Source organism: Callorhinus ursinus, unplaced genomic scaffold (genome assembly GCF_003265705.2).
Source record: "Callorhinus ursinus isolate GAN/ISIS: 27379988/994484 unplaced genomic scaffold, GSC_fseal_2.0 scaffold13, whole genome shotgun sequence".
NCBI classification, from domain to species: Eukaryota; Metazoa; Chordata; class Mammalia; order Carnivora; family Otariidae; genus Callorhinus; species Callorhinus ursinus.
In genome coordinates this window covers 5,457,006-5,482,089 of record NW_027397075.1, presented here as the reverse complement: position 1 = coordinate 5,482,089, position 25,084 = coordinate 5,457,006, and the positions used below count along the sequence as shown (strand labels likewise).

At 42.8% G+C, this 25,084-nt stretch overlaps 1 protein-coding gene across 2 annotated transcripts in view; it reads left to right on the top strand.

The window, feature by feature from the left end:
* The window catches only part of SHISA9 (shisa family member 9), a 285,510-nt gene that overhangs the window by 5,754 nt on the left and 254,672 nt on the right, over positions 1 to 25,084 (top strand). For both annotated transcript variants that reach the window (XM_073899486.1, XM_025855644.2), the window contains exon 2: positions 7,537 to 7,664. In XM_073899486.1, the coding sequence (XP_073755587.1) occupies positions 7,537 to 7,664 (128 nt within the window). The remainder of the gene's footprint in view (positions 1 to 7,536; positions 7,665 to 25,084) is intronic.

Genomic DNA, 25,084 nt, shown 5'->3' with positions numbered 1-25,084 from the left:
ACAATGATCCTTGTGTCATAGGCTTGTGTGAGATTTCGCTGAGACTGGGCTTGCGAAGCTCTTAGCACAGGCAGGACCTCTTTATGGTCACTGCTTAGTGACTTATTATTAGAATTTCCTGTCCCGTTTCTGCCGAAGGGGTAAATGCTGTATTCTGGAACTCAGTACCTAGCCCTTGCTCTGCTACATCTTTTTAGCTGTGTGACATTGGTCAGGTCTCCCAACTCCAGACTTAGCAGGAGGAGGGGCAGGTTCAGAATAAGAGAGAAGACCCATGGATTACCACATTAAATGCCTTGCAAAGTTTTGGCCTCGGTGATGCTGAAGTACCCTCGGCGGTGAGCTTGTGTGTACATTCTCACGTAATTTTAGGTCCTTCCCCAGTGAGGCAAGCCTTAGGACAGTCTGCCTTTTAAGAGGCACAGATTACTTTCCATGAGGATGAACAAGCCCCCCCGGGGAGTGGAGGAGTCAGACTTCAAACCCAATCAGTCCGGGGCCAGAGCACAGGTCCCTGACCACTAGGCCGCACTGCCTTTGAGTGGACACATGCAGGACATCTGCTGCTGTCTCAGATCACAAAGAAGTGCTTGATGCTTTGCAAATGGCAACATGTGCGGTGGGGCCAGTTCAAGGAGCCACTGTAAGATCAAGACCAGGGATGTTTTCTGCATCTGCCCCTGGCAGGGCCAGCCCTCTTGGAGAAGGCATTGATGAAATGACCTTGGGGGCAGGAACGCATGTTTGAAGCTCTGTACACTCGAAACCAATAGGGAACACATGTCATTATCTTGCCCACCTTCAAACAGAATCAGAAATCCAAGTGGCACATTAGATAGCCCAGTGTCCTGTGTGTTTTTCAAACATGCTTCGCAAGAGTTGGAGTCCCTTGCAAAGAAATAGCATCAAGTGATACATGTCCTTCCTTCTCTTGCCTTTTCTCTCTTTTTCCAGCTTTCCCCTCTTGCTGCACGTCTGTGCTTATCCTGTGGCTTCGACCAGCTCCCCAGGTTAGAGAATCCCTTGCATGCATATCCTGTTGGCCATGGAAAAGTCTTTATAAATTCTTCTTCCTTGCAAAATATGTTTGCTTCTCTTTGGGCATTGAGTACTGCATTTTATTTTATTTTAATTTATTTAGAGAGCACGCAGGGAGAGGGGCTGAGGGAGAGGGAGAGACTCTTAAGCAGACTCCAAGCCCAGCATGAAGCCCAACACGTGGGGCTCGATCTCACGACCTTGAGATCATGACCTGAACTGACAATGTCGGCCACCCAGGTGCCCCTGAGTCCTTGCATTTTAGAAGTCACCTTCATTGGGGTATAATGTACACCATAAAAGGCAAAGTGCACTTGGATGAGCTTCATCTACACCTGTATCACCACCACTCCAGAAAGTTACCTCCTGCCCATTGCCCTTGCATTCTAAAGAATAAAAGATGTTTCTGATAGGAGAGGAAATGCTCAGGAATCCTATTCAAGTGTTTAAATGTCAGAACATAGTTCAGACCTTGGGACTCCTGGAAGCTTTGAAGCAAGATGCGGGGACTCTGAGCTCTGTTTGGAAATGTTGGGGTCTTTTATTTGCTCACTATAATTGGAAAGTAAAGGGACACAGCCTTCTCTTTTTGTTCCTCAAATGTACCAAGCTCATTGCTACCTTGGAACTGTTGTGTTGGCTTGGCTCAAATTCTTCTCCTCCATCAGACCTCACATGCTGGCTCTTACTATTCAGGTCTTAGCTCAAATATCACCTTCTCTGAGAAGCCGTCCCTGACCACCCAGGCTCAGTTACCACTGCCCCCGCCCCTCCGCCCATCGCTTGGTGTTTTTGGCTTCATTTCACATTATAGCCTAAAATTAACTTACTCATTTACTGGTTTGCTAGTTTATTATCTCTCTCCTTGCATTACTGTCCACAGGAAGGAGTGCAGGGACACTAAAGTCTCTTCTGCTGTTGTATCCTCAGCACCCAGGACAGTATCTGGCACAGAGGAGTTCTACTTTCTGACATCCTGGTTTACATAAGAAAGTATCTCTTCTTTTATTTATTCACTCTTTCACATAGTCGTGTAATAGGTATTTATTGTACAGACACAATTCCCGCACTCACAGAGCCAACAGTCAAATGGCTCAAGACAAATAACACATAAGTACATCTAGAAGAAAATGGACACTAAATTGAACCTTATAAAATTGCTAGTATTCAATCATCTGACTTCAAAAATGGCAGTGTTTCCACGTAATTGTTCTGAACTGGGTGAAGGGATATCAAGGAAGAGAGACATTATGTGGACTTGCCCTTAACGACTCTGAAATCTGCAGAACTGACATCCCAGTTTGAAGGCTGTCCAGCAGGAAAATTCCCTTTTACTCAGGCGAGGGTCAGCCTTTTGGTCTATTCAGGCCTTCAGCTGATTAGACAAGGCCCACCCACACGGTGGAGGGCAATCTGCTTTACTTAGTCTCTTGATGTAAACGTGCATCTTCTCCAAAAGCACATTCTCAGACACATCCAGAATGGCTTTCGACCAAATATTTGGGCACCTTGTGGCCCAGTCAAGTTGACACTAGAAATTGACAGTCGTAGTACTTTTAGGATCTTGCTACTCAGAGTCTGATGTAGAGCAACGACATTTTCATTACCTGGGAGCTTGAGCAGAAGGATCTCTAGCCTTGCCTCAGACTTGCTGAAACTGAATCTCTGCATTTTTAAAGAAGATTTTATTTATTTGAGAGAGAGAAAGAGCACACAAGCAGGGGGAGAGGCAGGCAGAGGAAAAATCAGCCTCCCTGCCGAGCAGGGAGCCCCATGCGGGGCTCGATCCCAGGACCCTGGGATCATGACCTGAGCCGAAGGCAGATGCTTAACCGACTGAGCCACCCAAATCTGCGTTTTAATAAGACCCCTAGGTAACATGAATGCACTTTGTTTGAGAAGCACCCAAACTGTTTGCCATAAATAGATGACAAATCCCATGAATTTGTTTGGCTTACAGCACATAGTTGGTTCTTCCCCTTTATTTATTTATTGTATCTTTTGTACACGTGTTATGTTTTTTAGTACGTGCCCTAATACATGCCCATTTGTTTTACTAATAAGTATGTGCTCATACCCGTGAACAGCTTTTAGGAGCATGATAAAGCATATATGAAAACAAATTTCAAACTGAGCTGAAGGTACAATAAATACCTTAAAATGTGTTGCTAAGCATGATGATGTCATGCAACCATCAGCGAATATCTCAAAGGTTGAGGAAGCTCATCATTAACAAGCAATCCATTTTTTGAATATTTCTCATGAGAGTTTTGATTGTTTTTGGCTGACTTTGCTTTGATCTGAATAGACAATCTTTGTTTTTAACCTTGCGACAAGCTAGCTGTTGCAGAGAGGGGGAGAGTTGACTCTATTGTGTTCTTGGGTTTGCTCTGTTAGTATTATCTTCAGGCTGTGGTTTTGTGGTGGGGGGCATTTTTAAGCCACATGCCTGCTCGGTGATGGTTAGCCTACTCATAGATAGGTAATTTATCTGCATAGCCCCTTTCGGGGTGCACAGAGCTGCAGTATAGGCAATGCACCCCAATGATGGTGCTGTTACCAGTCGCCCTCCTGGGCCTGAGGTTCCTGATTCTCACTGTCCGACATGGGCTTTTCAAGGGTGGGCTCCAGCATCCATACACAACATTACATTGACTTCTTCCTTGAACCACTAAAGACCACACACACAAGTTCTCAGATTTCCTTTCCTGATGCCAAATCATTTTATGTGGTCCCTGGAGGAAGCAGACCATACCTTGCAGACTGCTTTTCCGGGATATGGAGGCCTCTTAGGAACCTGTCATTTCCACTGCACACTCTACGAGGGGCTGCCTTGGGGGAAAAGCAGCCTTGGCTTCTGCGGTGGATTTTCAAGAATTTCAGCACTCAGGAGAAGCCCAGGGTATCTGTAGAAAGCAGTGCCGACCAAGTTCGTGGTAGCTTGTCCTGATAAATTACTCTGCTAACCTCTTGAAAGCCTGAATACTTTTGAATTTTTTTTTTGGGGGGGGGGACTCCTTAGAGAATCTGGGGAAAGCTATGGCTTCTTGTTCTATGGGCACAAAATTTCCATTCAATTCCAAAGGGGTTCACAGATCTCTTGAAGCTCATGATGAAGAACCTGTTTAGAAGGGAAAAAGGCAAATTAGAGTTAGAGGGCATGTGCCCTTTGCCTCAAACGTTCCTTTCCCGTAGCCCTGTTGAGTTTCAGAAACGGCTTACAGCACATAGCGGGGAAGGAGGCCGAGCTCTGATGTTAGGGACACTCAGGTTTGTATCTTGGTCCCTGCACTGATGAGCTGGGTTAACTTGAGCAGCTTTTTGCTCCATAAAATGGGTAGGTTAATCCTCACTTTGAATGCTCCCTTCCTTCTTGGCCATCTTCCAGCTTCATTGGCCTTCTTTCTTGCACCTCAAATGTTTGATCTCTTTCCTGCCTCAGGGCCTTTGCACTCACTGTTCCCTCTGCCAGGAAGGTTCTTTCCATCATCTTTATGTGACCACCTTCTCACCATTCAGGGCTCAACTCAAATGTCTCCTCCTCAGGAAAGCTTTTCCAGATCACCTTTATCTCTCTTTCTCTGTTTATTTAGAATTTTTAGAAAGTCTGCGATTCAGTGATTTTTGGCATAGTCACAGAGTTGAACCACCATCACCGCTCTGATCCCAGAACCTTTTCATTATCGAAAGTCCGTATACATTAATGCAACAGCCAGTCCCCAGTCCTCCCTCTCTCTAGCCCCTGGCCATCTCCACTCATCTACTTTCTATCTCTATGGATTTGCCTCTTCTGAACATTTCATATAAATAGAGTCATCCATTCTGTGGCTTTTTGGGTCTGGCTTTTTTTGCAGAGGATCAGGTTTCTAGGTTCCATTCACGTTGTACCAGGCGTCAATACCTTATTGCTTTTCATGGCTGAGTCATACTCCAGCTCATATCACATATTTTGGTTATCCATTCATTCGTTTATTTGGGTGGTTTTCCGCTTTTGGGCTGTTTGGAATAACGCTGCTATGCACCGGTGTCTCTTGATCCTGTTACACTTTTGTGTATTTAAGTTTCACAGCTCTTGTTGACTTATTTAACATGCATATTTCTTATCCTGTCCACTAGAATATAAGCTCCAAGCAGGCAGTGGTCTTGTTCATCTTGCATATTGCTGTGTTCCCAGAGTCTTAAATCGTGCCTGGCACAGAGTAGGCAATAGATGTTTGTTGAGTGAATGAACGAATGAATGAATGGGAGCAGTTGCTATTCTCTTGTCTCCTGGAGGACTCAATCTTTTCCTCTAATTCACACGGGACTCTTGCTGTGTTCCCCGTATCTCACATCTGACACCTCTTGCCGCCTGTAGTTCTCCATTATCTCATTGCCCCATGAGCAGCCACTCCCCCAAGCTCGGGGCCGCTGTTACCCTAACAGAGTCTCAGACTTGAATGTGCAGCAGAAAACGCAGGTGGCCTGGGCTCTGGAGTTTCTGAGTCAGTGAGTCTGGGTGGTTCTGAAAATTTGCATTTTAACACGTGCTCCGGGGGAGGCTATTGCTCTTGGTTGGCAGACCACTATCTGAGAATCGATGCTCTGGGGGGGGGGGGGGGGGGGGTAAATTTCAGCCCGCAGACGGGGCCTGTTGAGTTCAGAAGTGGTATGTGTGGGCCTCACTCAAAGAGCTCACCTTGCTTCTCTTTCTCCCTTGATGGGGATTCAGAGGGTTCTGGTTTGTTAAGAGCATCCTGATGGATCTGAGATCATGGCAGTATTGCTTGTGGGAGTGGACCCTGGAGAGGAGGCACGGGTGAGGATGCTTACTGCAGGGTTGTGTACGGAGGCGGGGGGTGGGTGTCACTGACCATCCAGGTTCCCCTAACCAGGGAAATGGATAAGCAGGGCTGATGCTCTGCCACTTCACCGTGAAACCACAGCATGAAGGAGATTCACATTTTGCAATAGGGCTATAGCTCTCAGATTGTGCAAAGAGAAAGAAACCATGAGGTTTATGGCAAAAACACTGCTCATGTCAAAGATACACAGCTGTGCAATGATATCTGCAACGGTCTATACCGTTGCAGGATAATCCTATCTAAACAAAGATACAATGGAGAGCCGGTAGAGTGAATGTGTTGGTGAGGTCTGACCTCAGGAGTGATGTCTCTTTGACAGCTATCTCTGTTCTGTTCTGCGTGCAAACATTGAGCTGCTTGGCTAAGTTTACGTCTAATTGTGAAGGTCACTGTTCTGGTTGAATTGGGTGCCAGCCCTGCCCCCCCTCCCCCCCGCCCCCCGCCCCATTAAAACAAGTCTTTTTTAAAGTCCTGGTCTTGTGGTCCTGGGAATGTGACTTGATTTAGACATAGGATCGTTGCAGATGTCGTGATTTAGGACAAGGTTATCCTGGAGCAGGGTGGGCCTCTAACCCAGTATGACTGGTGTCCTTAAAAGACAGAGACGGTGGGAGACCCACCAGGGGAAGGTGGAGATTTCTAGCAACCAGCAGAAGCCAGGAAGTGTCAAGGGAGGAGGCCCCCTGTAGGTTTCCGAAGGGGTGTGGCCCTGCCAATATCTTGACTTTGGATTTCTGGCCTCCAGAGCTGTGAGCCCATAATTTGTGTGGTTTGAAGCCACCTAGTCTGTGGTACATTGTTATAGCAGCCCAGGAAACTAATACAGTCCCTTAACACCTCTCACCTTGTTTTCTTATTTGTTGAATAATAGTAAAAAATATCAACCCTTGGGTAAGCGTCAGCGAGATTAAACATGATGATAAACGGGAAAGGCCCAAAACACAGTAGGTGACTTGGGTTGTATGCTTTCCCTTCATCCCAGCTACTGATCAAGAGGGGCACCAACAAGGGGCGTGGCTGGATCACACCATATCCGCCCTAGCTGCAGGAAACCCAATTCACGCAGGATACCGAGCTGTGCGTAGGCTCTGGCTCAGCCCTGTCCAACTGGCTGTGTGACCTTCAGTAGGTTAATTTACCTCTCTGAGCCTATGTTTGCTCATCTGTAAAGAAGGACTAATAAACCTCAGAAGGTGTTCGTATGCTACTTAGCTGAATTAAGGCTTGTAATGTGATTAGCATGGGGGCCGGCTTATGGTAAGTACTCCATAAATGCTATTTATTGCTAATAGTGGGCCATTGCTCTACATGAAGTGTGGGATCTAGCGTTAGCTATGAAGGGGGACTAAGTTTATGGGGTGCAGACATGTTAGATTCTTCACTGAATCCTCTCAACAACTCAGCAAGGTGGGTGATACTGCTCTTATGTAGCTATTGTGAGGAGCATGTGGACTGTTTTGCACGAAGTCCTTATGTAACCTCTAATTGCAGTGACCATTTTACTCCCTTACATCCTTTTCTCCCTCCCAACCCCTAACTAGAATGGCGGCTCATGGAGTCAGGGGCCTCGTCTTCATAAGCCCAGGGCTCTGAGCACAGCAGGTGCCAGTCATTGTGTTTGGAATGAACAGATTGAAATTCTTTCTTCTTTCAGGGCCCTTGCAGATGTCATGAGGCCACAGGGCCACTGCAACACTGACCACATGGAGAGGGACCTCAACATTGTGGTTCATGTCCAGCATTATGAAAACATGGATACCAGAACCCCCATAAATAATCTTCGTAAGTATAGTCGTGCGGTCCATTCCCAGCCCCACTTGGTGATCCATACAGTGATCACATGTCTAGATTTCATGGTCTGTGTTTGGGTTCATCAAGAGCTTTTTTGTTTGTTGGCGAGTTAGAAGTTTGATTTCATCTCTCCAGGATGAAGCTGTGTTTGGCTTCATCAGATTTCACTTGGTTTGTTTCTCGGGTAAAGAGTGATTCCACTTGGTTGGTTTCCTACAGTTGGTTCTGTTAACGAATGGCCCTCTTGGTTGGTTCATGATGGTTGGGTACCTCGTTAACCAATGGGTTACTTGGTTGATTCATCTGAGATAGTTGATCTCTTAGCCCAATAACCCATTTTATTCATTCATCTTGATGGGGCAATCGGTGAACCAGTGGCCCATTTGCTTATTTGCTTCTTGAGGTAGACCAGTTGTGATCTTTAGGTTTCATACTGTTTTCCATGAACAGATAGTAGTTCAGAAGAATTTGATCTCTTTTTCATCAAAATAGAGTTTGGCAAAAATAAATCACAAACTATCCTGTGTGTGTATGCACACACACGTGCACATACATGTTTGTGTGTGGTGTGTTCCGTTGTGGTTATGTTGGTTTGGGGTGTGTACATGCGACTCAGAGTAGCAAATTCCCTTCCATTTTTCTGCCAGGGGGACAAATGCTACACAGGTATTCTTGAGCTGACAGAGCATACTTGGGGATCTCAGGATGCTCCCTCAATTTTCCTTTCCTTTCAAAGGTCTTTATATACAATATACGTTATGGAGCTGATGTACTGACTAATGGGAGGGGGGGAAGCAAGGTTGTTTAGTTTTTGACAATAGGGTACTACCGTGTTTATTCCTAGCAATTATGTTTTCAAGTAACCCCCACATTAAAGTAATGTGGAGGGCTTGGTTTGAAATAACAAAAGCCAGACAATTTAAAAGATGCATTTAGTTGTGGCTGGAGGCTCTTAAAAACATCATGCATTTTAGAGGCTGGGTTGCCTTGGCTGAAACTCCACTAGCAGAGTTGCATCGGTGTTTTATTTGCTGAATCATCGTTTTCAACTGTTTGGCCACAAATTTTTATGCTCGATGGTTGGTGGAATAAATCTGTGGCATTTGATAGAGGTGATAGAAATTCTTTGATTCTGCATGGTGATAATTTTTCATAGCCTTGGAAAAATGTTGCAGTATATTTGTAAAGTCAACGTTTACATAGTTTGAAAATGGGTTACCAAATAGAATGTCTTAGGTGTCATTGTATTAAATAATTCGACATTATTTATTTATGAACCCGGTCATAGAATGGCATGAGAAATAGCCACATTTTAGAGCCAAATACATCAGCATTTGGAAGTTTTATGACTGAATCTCACAGCCCTGAAAGATACGGTAAATTGTACCAACTCTGACATGGCGGTTGCTGAGCCCAGTTCTGGCTTTGATGGAAATAGGCACAGTCTCTTTCAGATGTCACTGGGAAATAAGTTGAACCTAGGTGTACGTGAGCTAATGCCATCATGGAGGAGACAGAGTTGAAATGGTGTTGAGTCCCTGGCTATACAAGGTGACTGTTAACAAGTTTCTCATGTGAAGTTTCAATCTTTAGGATGATTTTTGAATCAGCACTCAAATGGAATAACAAACTCATTGAAGTCCCCCGCGTTTCATCATTGCATCAGGCAAAAGGGCAAGGAACATTAATGAATCTGTTTCAGTAAGGGACTTTTGTTTAAAGTTGTACTGAAAACAAGTTACTGCTCAGAGATGGGTGTCCGGGAACTGAGTAATTCAGAAGTCTCTCGTGACGGACTAACTGGGCTTATTTATGATTCTTGCCTTTAGTTTGTATCTGAGTCTCTCAGTAATCAGTGATACTTATGCTAATTAGAAGAAATGTATCTTGTAATATTCTACTGGGTAGAAGTATACCACAGCATTCCTGGTAGACTACAGAAGGGAATTCCAGGTGTATTCCAACATTGCATTCTTGCATTAACAAGATGTTAATTTGCTGCTGGGTTGATCCAGTCCTTATTTCCTAGAATTCTTGGGAACATCTGGAAAATAAGCATATAGCCCTTCCACAGATTTCCACTAATCAGTTCAATTTTGTAACTAATGCAGTACTTTGTAGTAATGATAGGCTTCCTTGTAATGATTTTGTCTTTTTATTGATTCACAGGAGCTATTTATATATTACAGACATAGGGAAAATTTACATGTTCAGGAGAAGGAATGATTTTTGGGAGTTCACTGAAAGGATAGGCCTCGATGACTGGTATTTATCAGTTGTCAGGGGTTCAAGAAGCCATGCAGTTGCTAGAGTCCATTTTGACCCACAGAGAACTAGGAGAGAAGGAATCCAGTCCAACTGAGAAGTTAGGCCAGCTCTTGGTGCCAGAATGAGAACGCACCTATTGAATATAAAACCCTTTTCTGGACATTGTGGGAACTATGAAGATTTACGATTACAACAAATGGAACAAAAATGCATCCATTTGTGATATACCAAAAAGGGGCCCATCATGCCATTGTTGGGGTGTTCTTCACTAAACATTCAAGTGACCGGATTTGACCGGGAATTTGATAGCCCAAACTTGAATGTCATTTTTATCTCTATTCAGTGACCCGCTCGACATAGCTTTAAGGGAATCCTCCTCTCCATCTATTTATCTTTCTTCATCTTAATATTAATGCTAGACCCCTTTCTGGTCTTCCCATTATGCTTTGGTCACATGCTAAGAGAATCCAAAGTCAGTGGCTATTTAGGAGGAAGGGAGTGGGGAAGGACTAGGGTAGAGGCAAATGGAAGGGGGCGGAAAGCTTCAATGTGGGGAAATTTTGCCATTTTTCCTTTATAATTTTCCTATGGTAGATTTTTCCTGTGATATGCAAGACTTGCCTTTTTATCTGAAGATGGATTTTTCTTCAGCTGATGCCGTTCATGTTCTTTCCAGGCATTCAGTGATATTGCCTAAAAATATTTAGTCTGATAATCAAAAGGGCCTCGACCTCTTTGATGAACAGGATGTAGATTCAGATGAGATAGTGATTTTTCGCAAACGCTCCTCAGCTTCTGTGTAATTATAGTTTGCTTTTGAAGGCACATTTTGTCCTCAAGCGCTATGAACGTGCTTCTGTCTCCCCCACCCCAGCCTCACAGCCTGCCAGTGACACTCCCCATCCTTTCTGGGAGTGCAGGGTAAATATAGGCTCCCTTTCGTCTTAAGAGTGGGTGATGGGATTGAGGACTGTGGATACAAGGAGAGAGCTCGGATCAACGTCTCTCAACTCGTTTGTGTTAACAGCACGCTTTATTTTTTTTAAATGCAGTTTTAGTTTTGGAATACTTTTATATTTACAGAGAGGTTGCAAAATAACACCCAGAGTTCTGTATACTCCTCACCCACTTTCCCCTAATGTGAACATCTTCCATTACTGTGTACACCTGTCAAAACTAAGAAATCAACATTAGTATGTTATTTTTAGCTGAGCTGTAGATAATGTTTGGATTTCACGATATTTCTTCACTTATGTCCCTCTTCTGTTCCAGGATCCACTCCAGGATGCCGCATTGTATTTAGTACAGTAAACTTGATAGTAGAATTTTGGTTGGCCGTATTGTTTAATGATGTGGTAAAGACTGAAAACAACCCTAAATAAGTCAGCAGCAATTACAAAGCCTTTATTGCCATAGTATAAAAAGTGTCTCCCAGTGTCTATAAAAACAGCCACATAAAATTGTTCACCTGGTCACTGTTGGAATAGGACCAGCTGATATTCCGACTGTGCTCTCACGTAGACTTGTTGGACAGAGTACCCTCCGGTTCCACCCAAACACGCGACCCCTCTTTGGAATTGGATTAATGTTCCCCTGTTTATTTAGCAGCATAATCTGAGAAGGTGAGATCTCACCCTGAACTGAGGAGAAGTGGTAACTTGATGTTTCAGGATAGAGAATCCACCAAAAAGACCAGGCTCCCTTTCCAGCCTCACCCCACCCCCTACTGCCCCAGAACCATTCCCAAGTGGGTTTACAAGGAACCAGATGCAAAGCAGATCCATGGTTTAGCTTCTGAAGATGCTGTACAGCTCATGTCTAGGGCCAAATGGATTTCTATTCATTTGTCCATATTTACCAAGGTACCTGGGTGTCATTTACGTGACTTTTGGAGGCACTTGTCCAGATATTCCTAAATATCTTTTCAAAATCGGGGGAATTTCCTAATCAGGGCAGGTGTATAAGATTCAAACATATGTAAGATAGCGAAATGTTAACAGCAACTTATATAGACAGCGTTCTAAACCCCCAAAACAATGAATCTTCAAAACCTTACTAGGCTGGTACTGTTATTTTCACCTCATAAAGGTGGGGAAGCTGAGAGCTCAGAGAGGTTAAATGGCTTATCCAGAGTTCATACAGCTACTCAGTGTTGGAGCTGGGATTTAAACAGGGCCAGTCAGACCCTAAGGTCTGTGTTGTAACCACTATACTACGTGACCTCTCCTTCTGCAGTAGGTGTTTGCAGAATGGGGAAGTCTTCCCCTTAGGAGCTGAAGTTGATAAAGGATATGCTAGATGAACCCAAAGGTCAGTTGGCACTGTAGGAAAGAGAGCTATTTCCAAAATATAATCCAGTGTGCTGAGTATATTGTGGAGTCCTTCCTTAGGAGGAACAGTAACTAACATTTATTGAGCACTTGCTATGTGCCAGGCATTGTGTTAAAACTTTGGATGCCTTAGCTCGTTTTGTACTGAAAACAACCTTCAAACAGCCTAGCTCATCCCTGCCCCAGGATCTTTGCACTTGCTGTGCTTCCCACCTACAGAACCCGGCTCCCAGGCTTCCAGCCTTTTACATCTTACCCCCAAAGCTGCCTCATTGGAGAGGACTTCCATGTTTCCCTCTGGCCCCCAAGTCACCTACTGTTCCCCATTTCCCCATTATTTTCTTTGTAACTTTTCTTCCCTCTGGAATTGTCTTCCTCATTATTTATGCCTACAACATAAACTCCATGAGAACAAATGCTGTGTATTTTCATAGCCGCCCCACATGCTGTGGGAACCGGGCTGGCTCACCACAGCAGCCCTGTACATTTTTGTCCAGTGAATGAAAAAGCCCATGGAAGGGGTACTGTTATGCCTGTTTTATGAAGGAGAAAACTGAGATTCATGGAAACTGAGGAACTCACCTAACACGATGACTGGGGTTGACTTTAAAAAAATCACCAGGAAAACATAAAATTGTGGGGGATGGCAGATGAAACAGAAGGGGGAGAATATTATTGCAGCTGGGTGGCCAGATGCATAGGGGTTCATTCTGTTCTTGTGTCTATTTGAAAATATCCACAATGAAATTAAAAGTGAAAGAACTTGTCCATGGTGTCCTAGTTTGATAGAGGAAGTAGGATTCATACCCAGGTCTGTCTGACTACATAGCCTGAACTTTGTTGGATACACATGGGGGTATCTTCTGGTGAATATATAGGCTCAGGAAGGGTGGGAATCAGGGCCACCTTTGGGACTTCAGTAGGTGGAGTGAGTAATAAAGCATCATGATCTTTTGTCTTTAATGCACGTAATCACTGTGTCTTTTAGTTCATATTCTTCAGAGAGACAAAATATGATTAGCTTCTGACTAGCCAGTGACCTGGCTTCCTCTGGATCGACTGTCTGACTCTGGTTCAATCACTTGGATGTGGTGGAGAGTATCTTGGCCCCTCTCATGACTATGGTGGGGCGGATTCTCCAAGAAGGTCATGCTTGAGAAGTGGGGTGGAGATTGCCGTTTGAAGCTTTCTTGGGGTGGGAGCAGGGATTGTGTCTGTTTTAGTCACCCCTGTATCTCCTGTGAGATGACACAGTGCTCAATAGATGTTTGTTGAATGAATGGACACATGCATGGATGGATGAATCTTACATCTATGTGCCATAAGAAGCCCACTGGAACCTGTTACTGTTAGCAGGACCCTTGGGATTTTGAATGTTGAGGAAACTTGGCTAATTCCAACTCCTGTGAGGCTTTAACTCTTTTCAACTCAGCCACAGCTACCAACGCTCTTTGTTTCTGAAATGTGAACATTCTTTTCCACAGTTGGGCAGGCTAAAACTGTTCCATCTGAGGACCTATGACTATTACGGTTTTGGCACATGGGTCAGTAAATTATAGAGTTAATAAGAGTTAGGGGTTGGATCTATAACTGAATTAGCTAAAAACATTTTTTTAAAGATTTTTATTTATTTGAGAGAGAGAGAATGAGAGATACAGAGCACAAGAGGGAGGAGGGTCAGAGGGAGAAGCAGACTCCCTGCTGAGCAGGGAGCCCGATGTGGGACTCGATCCCGGGACTCCAGGATCATGACCTGAGCCGAAGGCAGTCGCTTAACCAACTGAGGCACCCAGCGCCCCTAGCTAAAAACATTTGTAGCTAAAAACAAGTGCAATGGTTTGAGTCAATTTTGTGTGGTTTTAGATCAAGAGTTCTGGTTTTCTCTTGAAGTATTCAGTGTTACAGATGAGTCTCTGACGTGTGGATGGTGCCCGCTAAACATATCCAATGTGACTTCGTGATAAGTGCATTGAGGGAGTGGGGAATATGGGCTTGGCAGGTCTTGGGTAACTGAACTGGGTATCTGCTCTTTCACCTATTAGCTATGTAATCTTGGAAAAATTAATTTTTTGAACCTCGGTGTCCCATACTATAAAAGGAGCAAAATACAAGATTTTTGGGAGGATTAAATGCATTAACACATATAATGAACTTAGCATAATGGCTGGTAACATATAAATGTTGGTCGCTACCATTATTATTTGTGGAACGAGTGAACATTAGTGCTAATGTGGTCCATTAACGAGGGGACAGTGATACACACCAGCACGAATTCCTCGTGCATTTGATATTTCAAAGTGAAAATGTTTTCACTCTGTGTGTCAGTTGATAACACAATCTGTGTGTGTGTGTGTTTGTTACTACTAATGTTTTTGATGCAAATGAGAACTAAAGAATCTGTCAATTTCTTCCCAAGGAAATAGCTCTGATGGAGCAGCTGTACCATTCTTAGACATTTGTTCCTGTCTTATGTTTTCCTTCGATTCTCGTTGAAACACACGAGCTTTTGTTCTGTTAGGAATATTGATTTTAATATTATATTTACAGTGGCAGTCTAGGCCTGTAGGAATCTGTATGGTCTCAAACATGTCTTTTGTTTCCACCCAGAAAATGAGATTGTGTATGCATGAGGGTGTGTGTGCAAGCAACAGAGAAACAGAGCCCTTAAAAGAAAAAAACAAAAACAAAAACAAAACAAAAACCCAAAACCTACCACCTCCTGGGCTGTTTTCAAAAATTGCTACTAATGCTGGCCACATGGCAATGCCTAATTAAATTTGCATTGCTTTTCCAAAGTGCTTCCAAGCAGCTGTAGGACTATTTGTAAAGAAAGCCTAGGTGCCCACCCCAGTGTCTGGTTTAGCTTAAAAGATGCCAAGTTCTGTTACTTCCATAGCCAGGAAAGCCTATTCTTGGACACAGTTTCTTTGGGAGAGCATTTCTATTTATATATCGGGATTAAATGATGCAACATGCCTACTATGTTTTTGACACTTAGCGTGGGTATAAAAAGAGTAAAAAATGAAACAGATACAGGTATTGAAATAGGTATCGCACCGCCATGTTATAGATGAGAAGACTGTGGCTCAGAGTTTAAGTAACCTGCCCAAGGCCACAGGCATATTCGGTAAGGCGTTCAGATCCTATACATGGGTCCAAACACGAACCCATCTCTGTCTGGCTTTAAGCTTTGTACTCTATTCATGACCTTTCTTGTACCTTCCCCGAAGACCTCCTACACTGGGTGATGCTCCAGTTATCTCTCTTCTTCTCTTTCTTGTCCTCATTTATTGATTTCTGCTAAGAATCACTGTATTAGACTCTACTAATCTTTGAAAATGGGCCAGTTGTGATAAAGTCACTATTTCTGTTTTGGAGGACTCAGATTTTAGTCAATTTGTCTGATTCCTTGTCATTAAAATTTCCATTGAGTCAATCAATATTTAGCTGATACTTACTATAATCCTGCTATGAGCCAGGCAGTGTATTAGGAATTGGAGGTATGAGGACTGATGAGACAAAAATAGGAACTATTCTCTTGGAGTTTATGGGACAGTGAAGTAGGTAATTGCAAAGAAGCATGGTAGGAGTAAAAGTCAGGGTGCTATGGGAGCAGGCAGGAGACCTCCTCGAAACATCTGGGGTTGAAGGAGAGGGAAGAGATTAGGACCTTTTTTTTTTTTTTGAGAAATTGATATTTCGTTCTGAGAGAGCAATACACCCTAACAACTTTCCAAGAATCATAGTGAAAGAAAGCAGAAAAATTTCATGTACTGATTTTCCTTGCCTTTGGTCGAGGGGAGATGTTTCAGTTTTAGAATGTAGGTCTTTCTGGGCACCTGGGCGGCTCATTCGGTTGAGTGGCTGACTCTTGATTGCGGTTCAGGTCGTGATCTCTGGGTCCTGGGATTGAGCCCCATGACAGGCTCCCTGCTCAGTGGGGAGTCTACTTGAGGCTTCTCCTTCTTTCCCTCTGCCCCTTCCCCTGCTCTTTAACATAAATAAATCTTTAAAAAAAAGAATATAGGTCTTTCTTGCAGGTCTGATTAGTCTTATACAAATTGTATAAAGGGAGAAGGGGATTTTGTTTGGTTAGGGTCACACAGCTTTTAGTAGGAAAACAAAAGTGCCATATTTAGGAAGACCTAAACTTCAGGATTAGCTGTCGGGAGTTGAATGTAGATTCTTTTCAGAGTATTCTTTTTTTTTTTTAAGATTTATCTATTTATTTGAGAGAGAGAGAACGAGAGATAGAGAGCATGAGAGGGAAGAGGGTCAGAGGGAGAAGCAGACTCCCTGCTGAGCAGGGAGCCCGATGTGGGACTCGATCCCGGGACTCCAGGATCATGACCTGAGCCGAAGGCAGTCGCTTAACCAACTGAGCCACCCAGGCGCCCCTCAGAGTATTCTTTTTAGTTCAGTCAGCTTGCTGTTCTTCAAGATTCGCGTTGAATTTTTTCTTCTTTAAAAAAAATAACAGCTAATACAAAATTAAGCAATATAGTTTACTACCATAATACATACATTAAAATAATTTATAATAAGGTTTTAGGAAGCTGCTTGAAAAACTCCAATAAGAATTCTCAATAAAGTTAATTACAAGTTGAAAAGGAAACCCCATCACATTATTCTGAGAATGCAGTTAATGAAACTAAGTGTAATCATAATCTGAATATTTCATTAAATGGAGACTTAAACTCATTAATTTAGGTATTAGGCTTGGAGTTGTGTGCTCACATGAAGACTGCCATGTTCAAAGCAGAGCCTACACTGTATTCTATGCATTTAAATCCAGCCCTTGTCCCCCAAGATGGGCTCTCATTTGGAGGTCTGTCCCTGATGCTGAATCACTCCCTGGATGCACTTATATGGGTTCAAACGACCCAGCAAGAAAAGTTTATCTCCTAGAATTTTGGAGCTTGAGGGCACTTCAGGAATCATCTTGCCTTTGGCTCACCCCAATTTTGGTTTCAAAGATGATTAAAAATTGTAAAGAGAGGGATGCCTGGGTGACTCAGTCGGTTAAGCGTCTGCCTTCGGCTCAGGTCATGATCTTGGGGTCCTGGGATCGAGTCCCGCATCAGGCTCCCTGCTCAGCGAGGCGCCTGCTTCTCCCTCTGCCTGCCCCTCCCTCTGCTTGTGCTCTCTCTCTCTCTGACAAATAAATAAAATCTTTAAAAAAAATTGTAAAGAGATTGAAGAACTGTGGGATCCACATAGTGTACTTTCAATTTTGCCAAGAAAGGGAAATTATGGTAAAAATAACTACAAAATACTATCACCATTGTTTCATAAATGGTATGGGCATTTTAACACCCAACATGTCGGTAAGAAATACTTGAAATAAAATACAGTTCCGAAATCAAATGAAGTGTTAGTTTTTTGAAAAACTTATTCCCCTGTCCTTATTTTTTTCCTCTCTCCTTTTCCCTCCCATCAGTTGAAAATGAGAACAAGGATTTGTAGTTTGGGGGATCATTGATTATTCCTTAGATGGTTTGCTCATTGAATGAGTATTTACTGAGTAAATACTGGGGGTTGGTGCTGGGGATACAGAGATTGGCTTTGTGTGTGTGTGTGTGTGTGTGTGTGTGTTTAGGTAGGTAGGTTTATACATATATGACTTCATAGAGATTATACTTAGTCCATTCTTTACATTTTACAAGTAATGAAACTGAGGACCAGGAAAATGTATGTTTTTTTTTTAAGTTCTACAACAATGAAACTTATCAGATTAACACTGTTTTAAAAATTTTATTGACTATTTAGGACACAATAATTGATCACAAATACATGTTTACTTGGCAGTTCTCTGAGATGGACTTAAAGTTGTGAAGGGAAGGGATAGACTTTATAGCAATTGGTACAGCACTAGTTTAGTTTGATGCCTTACCTGTAATCCAAACGAAACTCTTTGAAATATTCAGATATTCTTGACATTTTAAAAAAAGATTTTATTTACTTATTTATTTAGCACGAGTGGAGGTGGGGAGGGGCAGAGGGAGAGAGAGAATCCCAAGCAGGCTCCATGCTGAGTGCAGAGCCCGACATGGGGCTTGATCGCATGACCCTGAGATCATGACCTGAGACAAAATCAGGAGTCGGATGCCCAACCGACTGAGCACACAGTCGCCCTAGACATTGTTGACATTTTAAAGAAAATATTGACTTGCCTAGAGCCCATGAATTGGAAATTGTGCAAGGGCAGCATGTGGTATTTGACCTCCTTTATTGAGTAGTAACAAGGAATGGAGGAAGTGTTTCATTCTTCAGAGACATTACTTGAAAATGTTAGTGCATATATTCAAAGTCAAAGATGGTCATCAATCAAAAAATTCTTTGATGACAGCCAAGACATTGCATAAACTTGCTTTTAAAAATTGTTCCCTGTGAACATTTTTGTTCCCTAATTAGCTTAGAGGTTTAGATTCTGGTATGCTTCTTAAAACATGTATTTATTGTTATTTTACTTACAAGAATGTGACATACATACATATAGTTATAAAAATCTTTGTATAATATAGTACTGAAAATCTTGCTTCTGTCTTTAATAACTCCTTTATAGATACAAACATGATCTTAAGTCATATAATATTAATTCAAGGTAAGCTAGAATATTTCATTTTCTTTCAACGTGTATGTATCATGTATGACTTACATACTTAAATTTCATCTACTTTGTTCATTGTTCTATTTTCAGTGCCTGTGATACTGTCTGCCATATAGTATGTGCTCAATGTGTATTGCTAAATGAGTGAATGAATTTATAGGATTTTGGCACTAGAAAGGAATTCAGAGATTAGTTAGCTGGTCACCTCAATTTAACTACAGTACTGAATCATCATCTATAAATTTTACTTGCCTAAAATTGCCTCATTTTTGGGCAACAGCACCTTGATGTTTCTTTTGGGGGAACCATTTCTCATCTAGGTTTTGAGTGCAGCTAATCTCCTTCTCCAAGTGTGAGCTTTTGACTCAGTCATAAGCCAACAAAAGTATTCTGTTTCCACAGTGTATTCTAAATTTTGGAATAATAAGGTGTTGATCATCCAACTTCGTTATTTTTCTTCAGAGTTGTTTTGACCACACTGATGGGTTCAAGACTAGGCAGGCGACCCAGTAAGACCTAGGTCCACAATTTTGTGGCTGTACTGGAGAGAAAACAAATTACTGATAGGGTTGCAAGGAAGAGAAGATGTTCTCCTGGAGTTTCTGGAAGCCATCTTGTCACTACAATGTGGAAAACCTCCTAGAATAAAGCTATTATGCATAAGGCAACAGAGAGAGTGAGTTTAGTTCTGATGATCCTGTTTGAGTTCCTGGATCCAGCCACAATTGAAGTGAGATTTTTAGTGACCTAAGAGAATGAATTTCTTTCAAACGTAATCAGCTTGAGTTGGATTTCTGTCACTTGCAATGGAAAGAACTTCTGTAGGCAAAAGCTACATTTTCTAAATGATAGTTTTCAAAGTGTGTATCTCGTTTAAATCTTACAAAAATCACCTGGGACTGTAGCCTATTAGCCAGGAATACCCCAATATATGCATAAATGGGCTAATTCTGTTGTGATTTCATCCTACTAGACTGTGAGCTCTTTGAGGTCTGGGATTAGGTCCCAACATTTGCACCTAAACATCTAGTAGGCAATTAGTAAATATTTGGTAAATAGACTAATGAAGCCCTGCCACTTAACTAGTTGTGACTGGTCTACGCCAAGTGACTAGAGCCCCAATCTCCAAGGACTAGAACCCCAGTCTCCAAACTCCAGATCTAGTGCTCTTGCTTCCCCACCTAGCATTTGGGCATTGGGCAGTTTGGGGGTATAGTGACATCTGGTCTTCACCTTAACTTCATTACATCATGAATTACGTTACCTGCTTACCACTATCCAGTTGAGCTTTCCATTGCTCATTTCCACTGCAATAAAAAAAAAAAAATACCAAACTCCTCACATGCCTACAAGATCCTACATAACCTGCCCGAGCTCTTGTCCTTCTGCTCTTTATCTCACTTGACCACAGCAAGTTCTTTTTTTCTTCTTCGAACACACCAGGATCGCTGCCACCTTAGGAGCTTGACTTTTGCTCTTCCATCTGCCTGTGACACTTGTCCCCAGATCTTTGCAAGTGCATGCTCCTTCCTGTTATTCAGGTCTTGGCTAAACTGTTATCTTTTGGGGAAACCTTCCCTTAGAAAGTAGCCTATCCTATATAAAGAGTCCTACCACCATCCCTATTAGGTCCCCATTTTATTTTCATCATAGCTCACTCCCTAAAGTCATCTTGTTTCCTAGTTTTCTTTGTGTCTTCCCCACCAAGGTGTCAGCTCCATGACCCTGGGGACCTTGTCTGTCTTGTTCCCCACTTGTATCCCCCCTGCCCAGCACGGTGCCTGGTGCATGGTAGGTGCTCTATAAGAATTAGTCAAGTGAATGCTGTCACAATACAATCCTGGGCACATATTCAAGTATTTGCCACTGTTACTTTTTCTTTGTCAGTCCATGGGGGTTTGATTTCTTGTGGACTCAACCTTCAGTGTTGTTATCAGAGTTTGGCAGATGCCAAATTATGTGCTAAGAGAAGTTGCATACACATTTAAAAGATCATGAACAGATATTCCAGCATTACCTGGAAATTATGAAATGTCACACAAAGAATGCTTTCAGAGTCCAGTCGACCGATTTAATCACAATTGATTTTTTTTCAATAGCGTTTCCCTCCATTTCTTTCAGCTTCTTCGGATCTTAGATTGCCTTGTTAATGTCTTATCCATGCTGACTCTCAATTTCATCAGCATGAAAGCAAATTAAAGAAGGAATTGGGTGTGTTTAATATTTATGCAGTGACTATGATGTGTTGATATGGGTAATAAAAAAAAAACACCTTAACTCTGATGGGGCGAAGTAACGTTAATAATCTCCTGCTTTGGATCACAATATTGATTTAAGTGTATTGCCAAGCAGAGTATTCTATCTCCAGCAGCTATGTTCTACATTTAATTATTATATTTGAAAGGAAGTCTTAACAATCCAGAGGGAGGAGGTGGTGGGTACAAGGAAAAAAAAATCACAACAGACCCACAGATTCATTTCATATCCTGTAATTGGGCAATCATCCAATGGCAAGCTCTAAGCCCTGGTTTATCCATGGTTAAGATCCAATATTTACCCACCCTTTGACTCTGAGTCCCAGAATGCCCCAAATATGCCACCAGATCTTATAATCCTCATCTCTGGAGCAAAATCAGGTCAAGCTAAGAAAAGCACTTAAGAACAAAAGATTCAGTCTTAGGATTTTCAATCACAAACTCTTTGAGCATCTCCTGCTTCCCAGGATACTTTTTAGTAAAAGCATGGGAAAAAAAAATTGGGATAGACTGTGTTGTGGATAGAAGGGATGGAGGGAGGAAGTTGTTTTTTTTTGTCACATTTTCTTGGTTTTCTGTCTTTGTGCCCCATTGTGCTTGCTTCAGCAAGGTTTCTGTTCATGCCAGTCCATTTTGTTAAGCAATCACTCTGTATGTGAAACCCTCTCTGAGCACGGATAACATTTACTGGGTACCTGCTGTGTGGCAGGTGTTTCGAATATATTATCTCATTCAGTTCTCTTAACAAAGAGAAGGTGAGTAGGATTATCTATATCTGACGGAGTAAACTGGCCCAGACTATCCTTCTGCTACATGGATCCAAACACACTGTGGTCTGACTGCAAAGCCTGGGCTCTTTCTTCCACCCAGAGTAGGCACCTAGGGTTCCTGTTGGGTGCTATCGCTTGTGACCACTAGCTGCTGCCTGAAGTGGAGTGTTGAAAGGAGTTTCGCAGCTGTATCCCAGCTCCGTGGGCATGAGTGGTGAGACTGATCAGCCATGTCTGTGGCTTGTGTGCTATCTATTTATGCCCCTGTTTCTGCCACACATGGGATAAAAGCCCCTCGAAGGCCTTATAATTTGGGGGGCCTCTGGTGGCTCTGTTGGTTAAGCGTCCAGCTCTTGATTTCAGCCCAGGTCATGATCTCAGGGTCGTGGGATCGAGCCCCACGTTGAGCCCCGCATCAGCCTGCGTGCCGGGCCTGGAGCCCGCTTAAGATTCTCTCTCTACCCCCGCCGTTTGCACATGCATGTTTTCTCTCTCTTTAAAAAAAAAAAAAAAAACAACTTATGATTTTGTAAATGAGGGAAGATAAATGCAATATAAAATGAGGCAATATAAACCAAACTGATGGATTGGGAGGGTCTCAAGTGTGTAGTGCCTAACGTGTGGTGTTTGAATGTATAATAGGTGATTAGCATACCTTTGTTGAATGGATGAATGAATGAATGAATGAATGAATACATGAATGGACAGTTGGAAGTATATGATAACCTTTTGTTCTTTTAGGTTCTCTAGTTCTCTAAGCTATTTATGTGTATCAAGTCATACTTCCACAAAACTCTGCATCAGAACTACATCCCTTTTAGTTTCCTGTAGGCATGCCAATCCAGGACTGTATCTTAATAGTATACCCTGTGTGTGTTTTTGTTTTTTTCAATCATGGTTGATGTAACAAAGGGCAATGTGAAGAACGCATATGCATTCTTGTAAATCTGCCATTGAAAATGGGACATATTCTATTGTTCAATATCCTTTATATAGAGGATGACTTCTGGATTACACATTCATTCCACAGACCTTTGTCTTGCATTATCTAAACACTGTGTTAATGGAGCAAAAAACAAAACAAACAAACAAACAAAAAACCCAAGCCACATCTCCGACCTCTAGAGTCTACACATGAGTGGTGGAAAACTGTTCTTATAGTCAAGAGATCAAAAAAGTAAGAATTATTATTTGTGATATGCATAGGATGAAACAGGGAAGGTGACAGGATCAAGAATAACAAGGCTAGCATCACTGAGGTGACACTTAAAATGAAGCCTAAGAATGAATGAGAAGGAACCATCCAAGTGATGAGTGGGGGGAAGTCGTATTCTAGGCAGAAAACCCAAATGTGCAAAGGCCCTGAGGCAGGAAAATACTTTATCATGCCTGGGGACATAAAGGAAGCCCAATTGGACTAAAGTCTGGTGAGGGAAGGGAAGGGATTATATAAGTAAATGTAGAGAAATGCTATTCAGAAATGAGAGGGAGCAAAGTGAGATACTAAGTACAGACTATCGTTACAATTTTTGAGAGCCTACGGTGACTAGGCACTGTGTTACATGCTTTACGTCTATTATATGGTGTTTCAGTGGTTGATCTGTCCTTGTAATACTGCTTCCCAGTGGGTGTTCCACTGAACACTAGTCCTTTGAGATGTTCTGCAAAATGAGCATTTCCTGGCCTAATAAATTTGGGAATACCTCCATGCTCTCTTGCATCTTGGAGATTTTCGGTAACATATTAACACATTAGAGACTTCAGAATAAATGCTACGAAGCCATTAACAATGCTGTTCATTTCCGTGTTTCTCAACCTGATATATCTTCTAGACATCTTTTTGTATAATCATGGATCCGTAGAGAAAATAACATCTGGAGAGCTAGCTTTGAAGAACGCTGTGGGTGAATGTGAACCTGGCCCTCCTTCATCCCCTTCTTTGGTGGTAAACTCATTATGTCCCCAGGCGATCCATTCTGCTCTCAGGCAGGCCTCGTTGATAGGGAATCTGCCTTATGCCCATTCTTTTTTTTTTTTAAGGTTTTATTTATTTATTTGAGAGAGAGAGAATGAGAGACAGAGCACGGGAGGGAAGAGGGTCAGAGGGAGAAGCAGACTCCCCGCCAAGCAGGGAGCCCGACGTGGGACTCGATCCCGGGACTCCAGGATCATGACCTGAGCCGAAGGCAGTCGCTTAACCAACTGAGCCACCCAGGTGCCCTGCCTTATGCCCATTCCAAAGTCAAAAGCCACGCCCCTTAGAATGGCCTAACAAAAGAAGTGGAGGCCAAAGCTATTAATAATGTTCTTTCCTCCTCTCTGTGCATACTAATCCCTGTCCTCCTTCAAGGTTTAGGGTCAATCGGCATCAGGGTGTTTTGGTTACAAGCAGCAGAAATCAGTGCCCTGTGACTCATGTAACAAAGGAGCTCTTTTGAAGAAAATGGGATGGTTCATAAAACTGAGGGAACATCTGAAGAGCAGAGTTTGGGATGGTGGGAACCTGGGCAGCTCTAAGCAGGGCTGGTGGCATGAGCTAATGGTATACTCTTAGCAGAGATCCCCTGCAGATGTCAATCATTGTAACCTTTTTCTCTCTTTGGCTCACTCCACTTAATTTTAAGGTCCGAGGGGAGAGTGTGGTAGGCCCACATTGAGTCACGTGCTTGACACTTGACGAGGGCGAGCAGGTACCTTGAATGACAGTCTCACCAAGATCACCCATAGTAAAGGAGGTGAGAGCCTCCAAAATGAAACTGAGATGTTGGGCAGAGTAAGTAGGGGATGGGTGCTGAGTCTTCCAAAAGAGAAACAAATCTCTAAAGGTCGAAACAAATCTAGTGTTCTGCCTGATCTAGCCTCTGGATATTATTTGCCCTGCTGTCTGTCCACGTCTTCCATCCCACTCACTTTTCCCAACTTCTGGATGCTGCCTGGCCAGCTTTTCCTGCATTGTTTTCCCTCCCTGTGCCTTAGCCCTTCTGGGCTGTGTTTGCCTTGTGCCTCTGATTAGGCATAATAATCAAATTTATCGAAGGTCTCCAGCAGAAGTCGGCGTAAGTGAGCACCAAGGGATTATTCATGGGGAAGGGAAATCAAGGTAGGAAATGTGGGATGTATTGAGGGAGGAGGATGTGGTTGGTGAGGAAGGAGATGTGTGGAAACCCGGGCTCGTGGA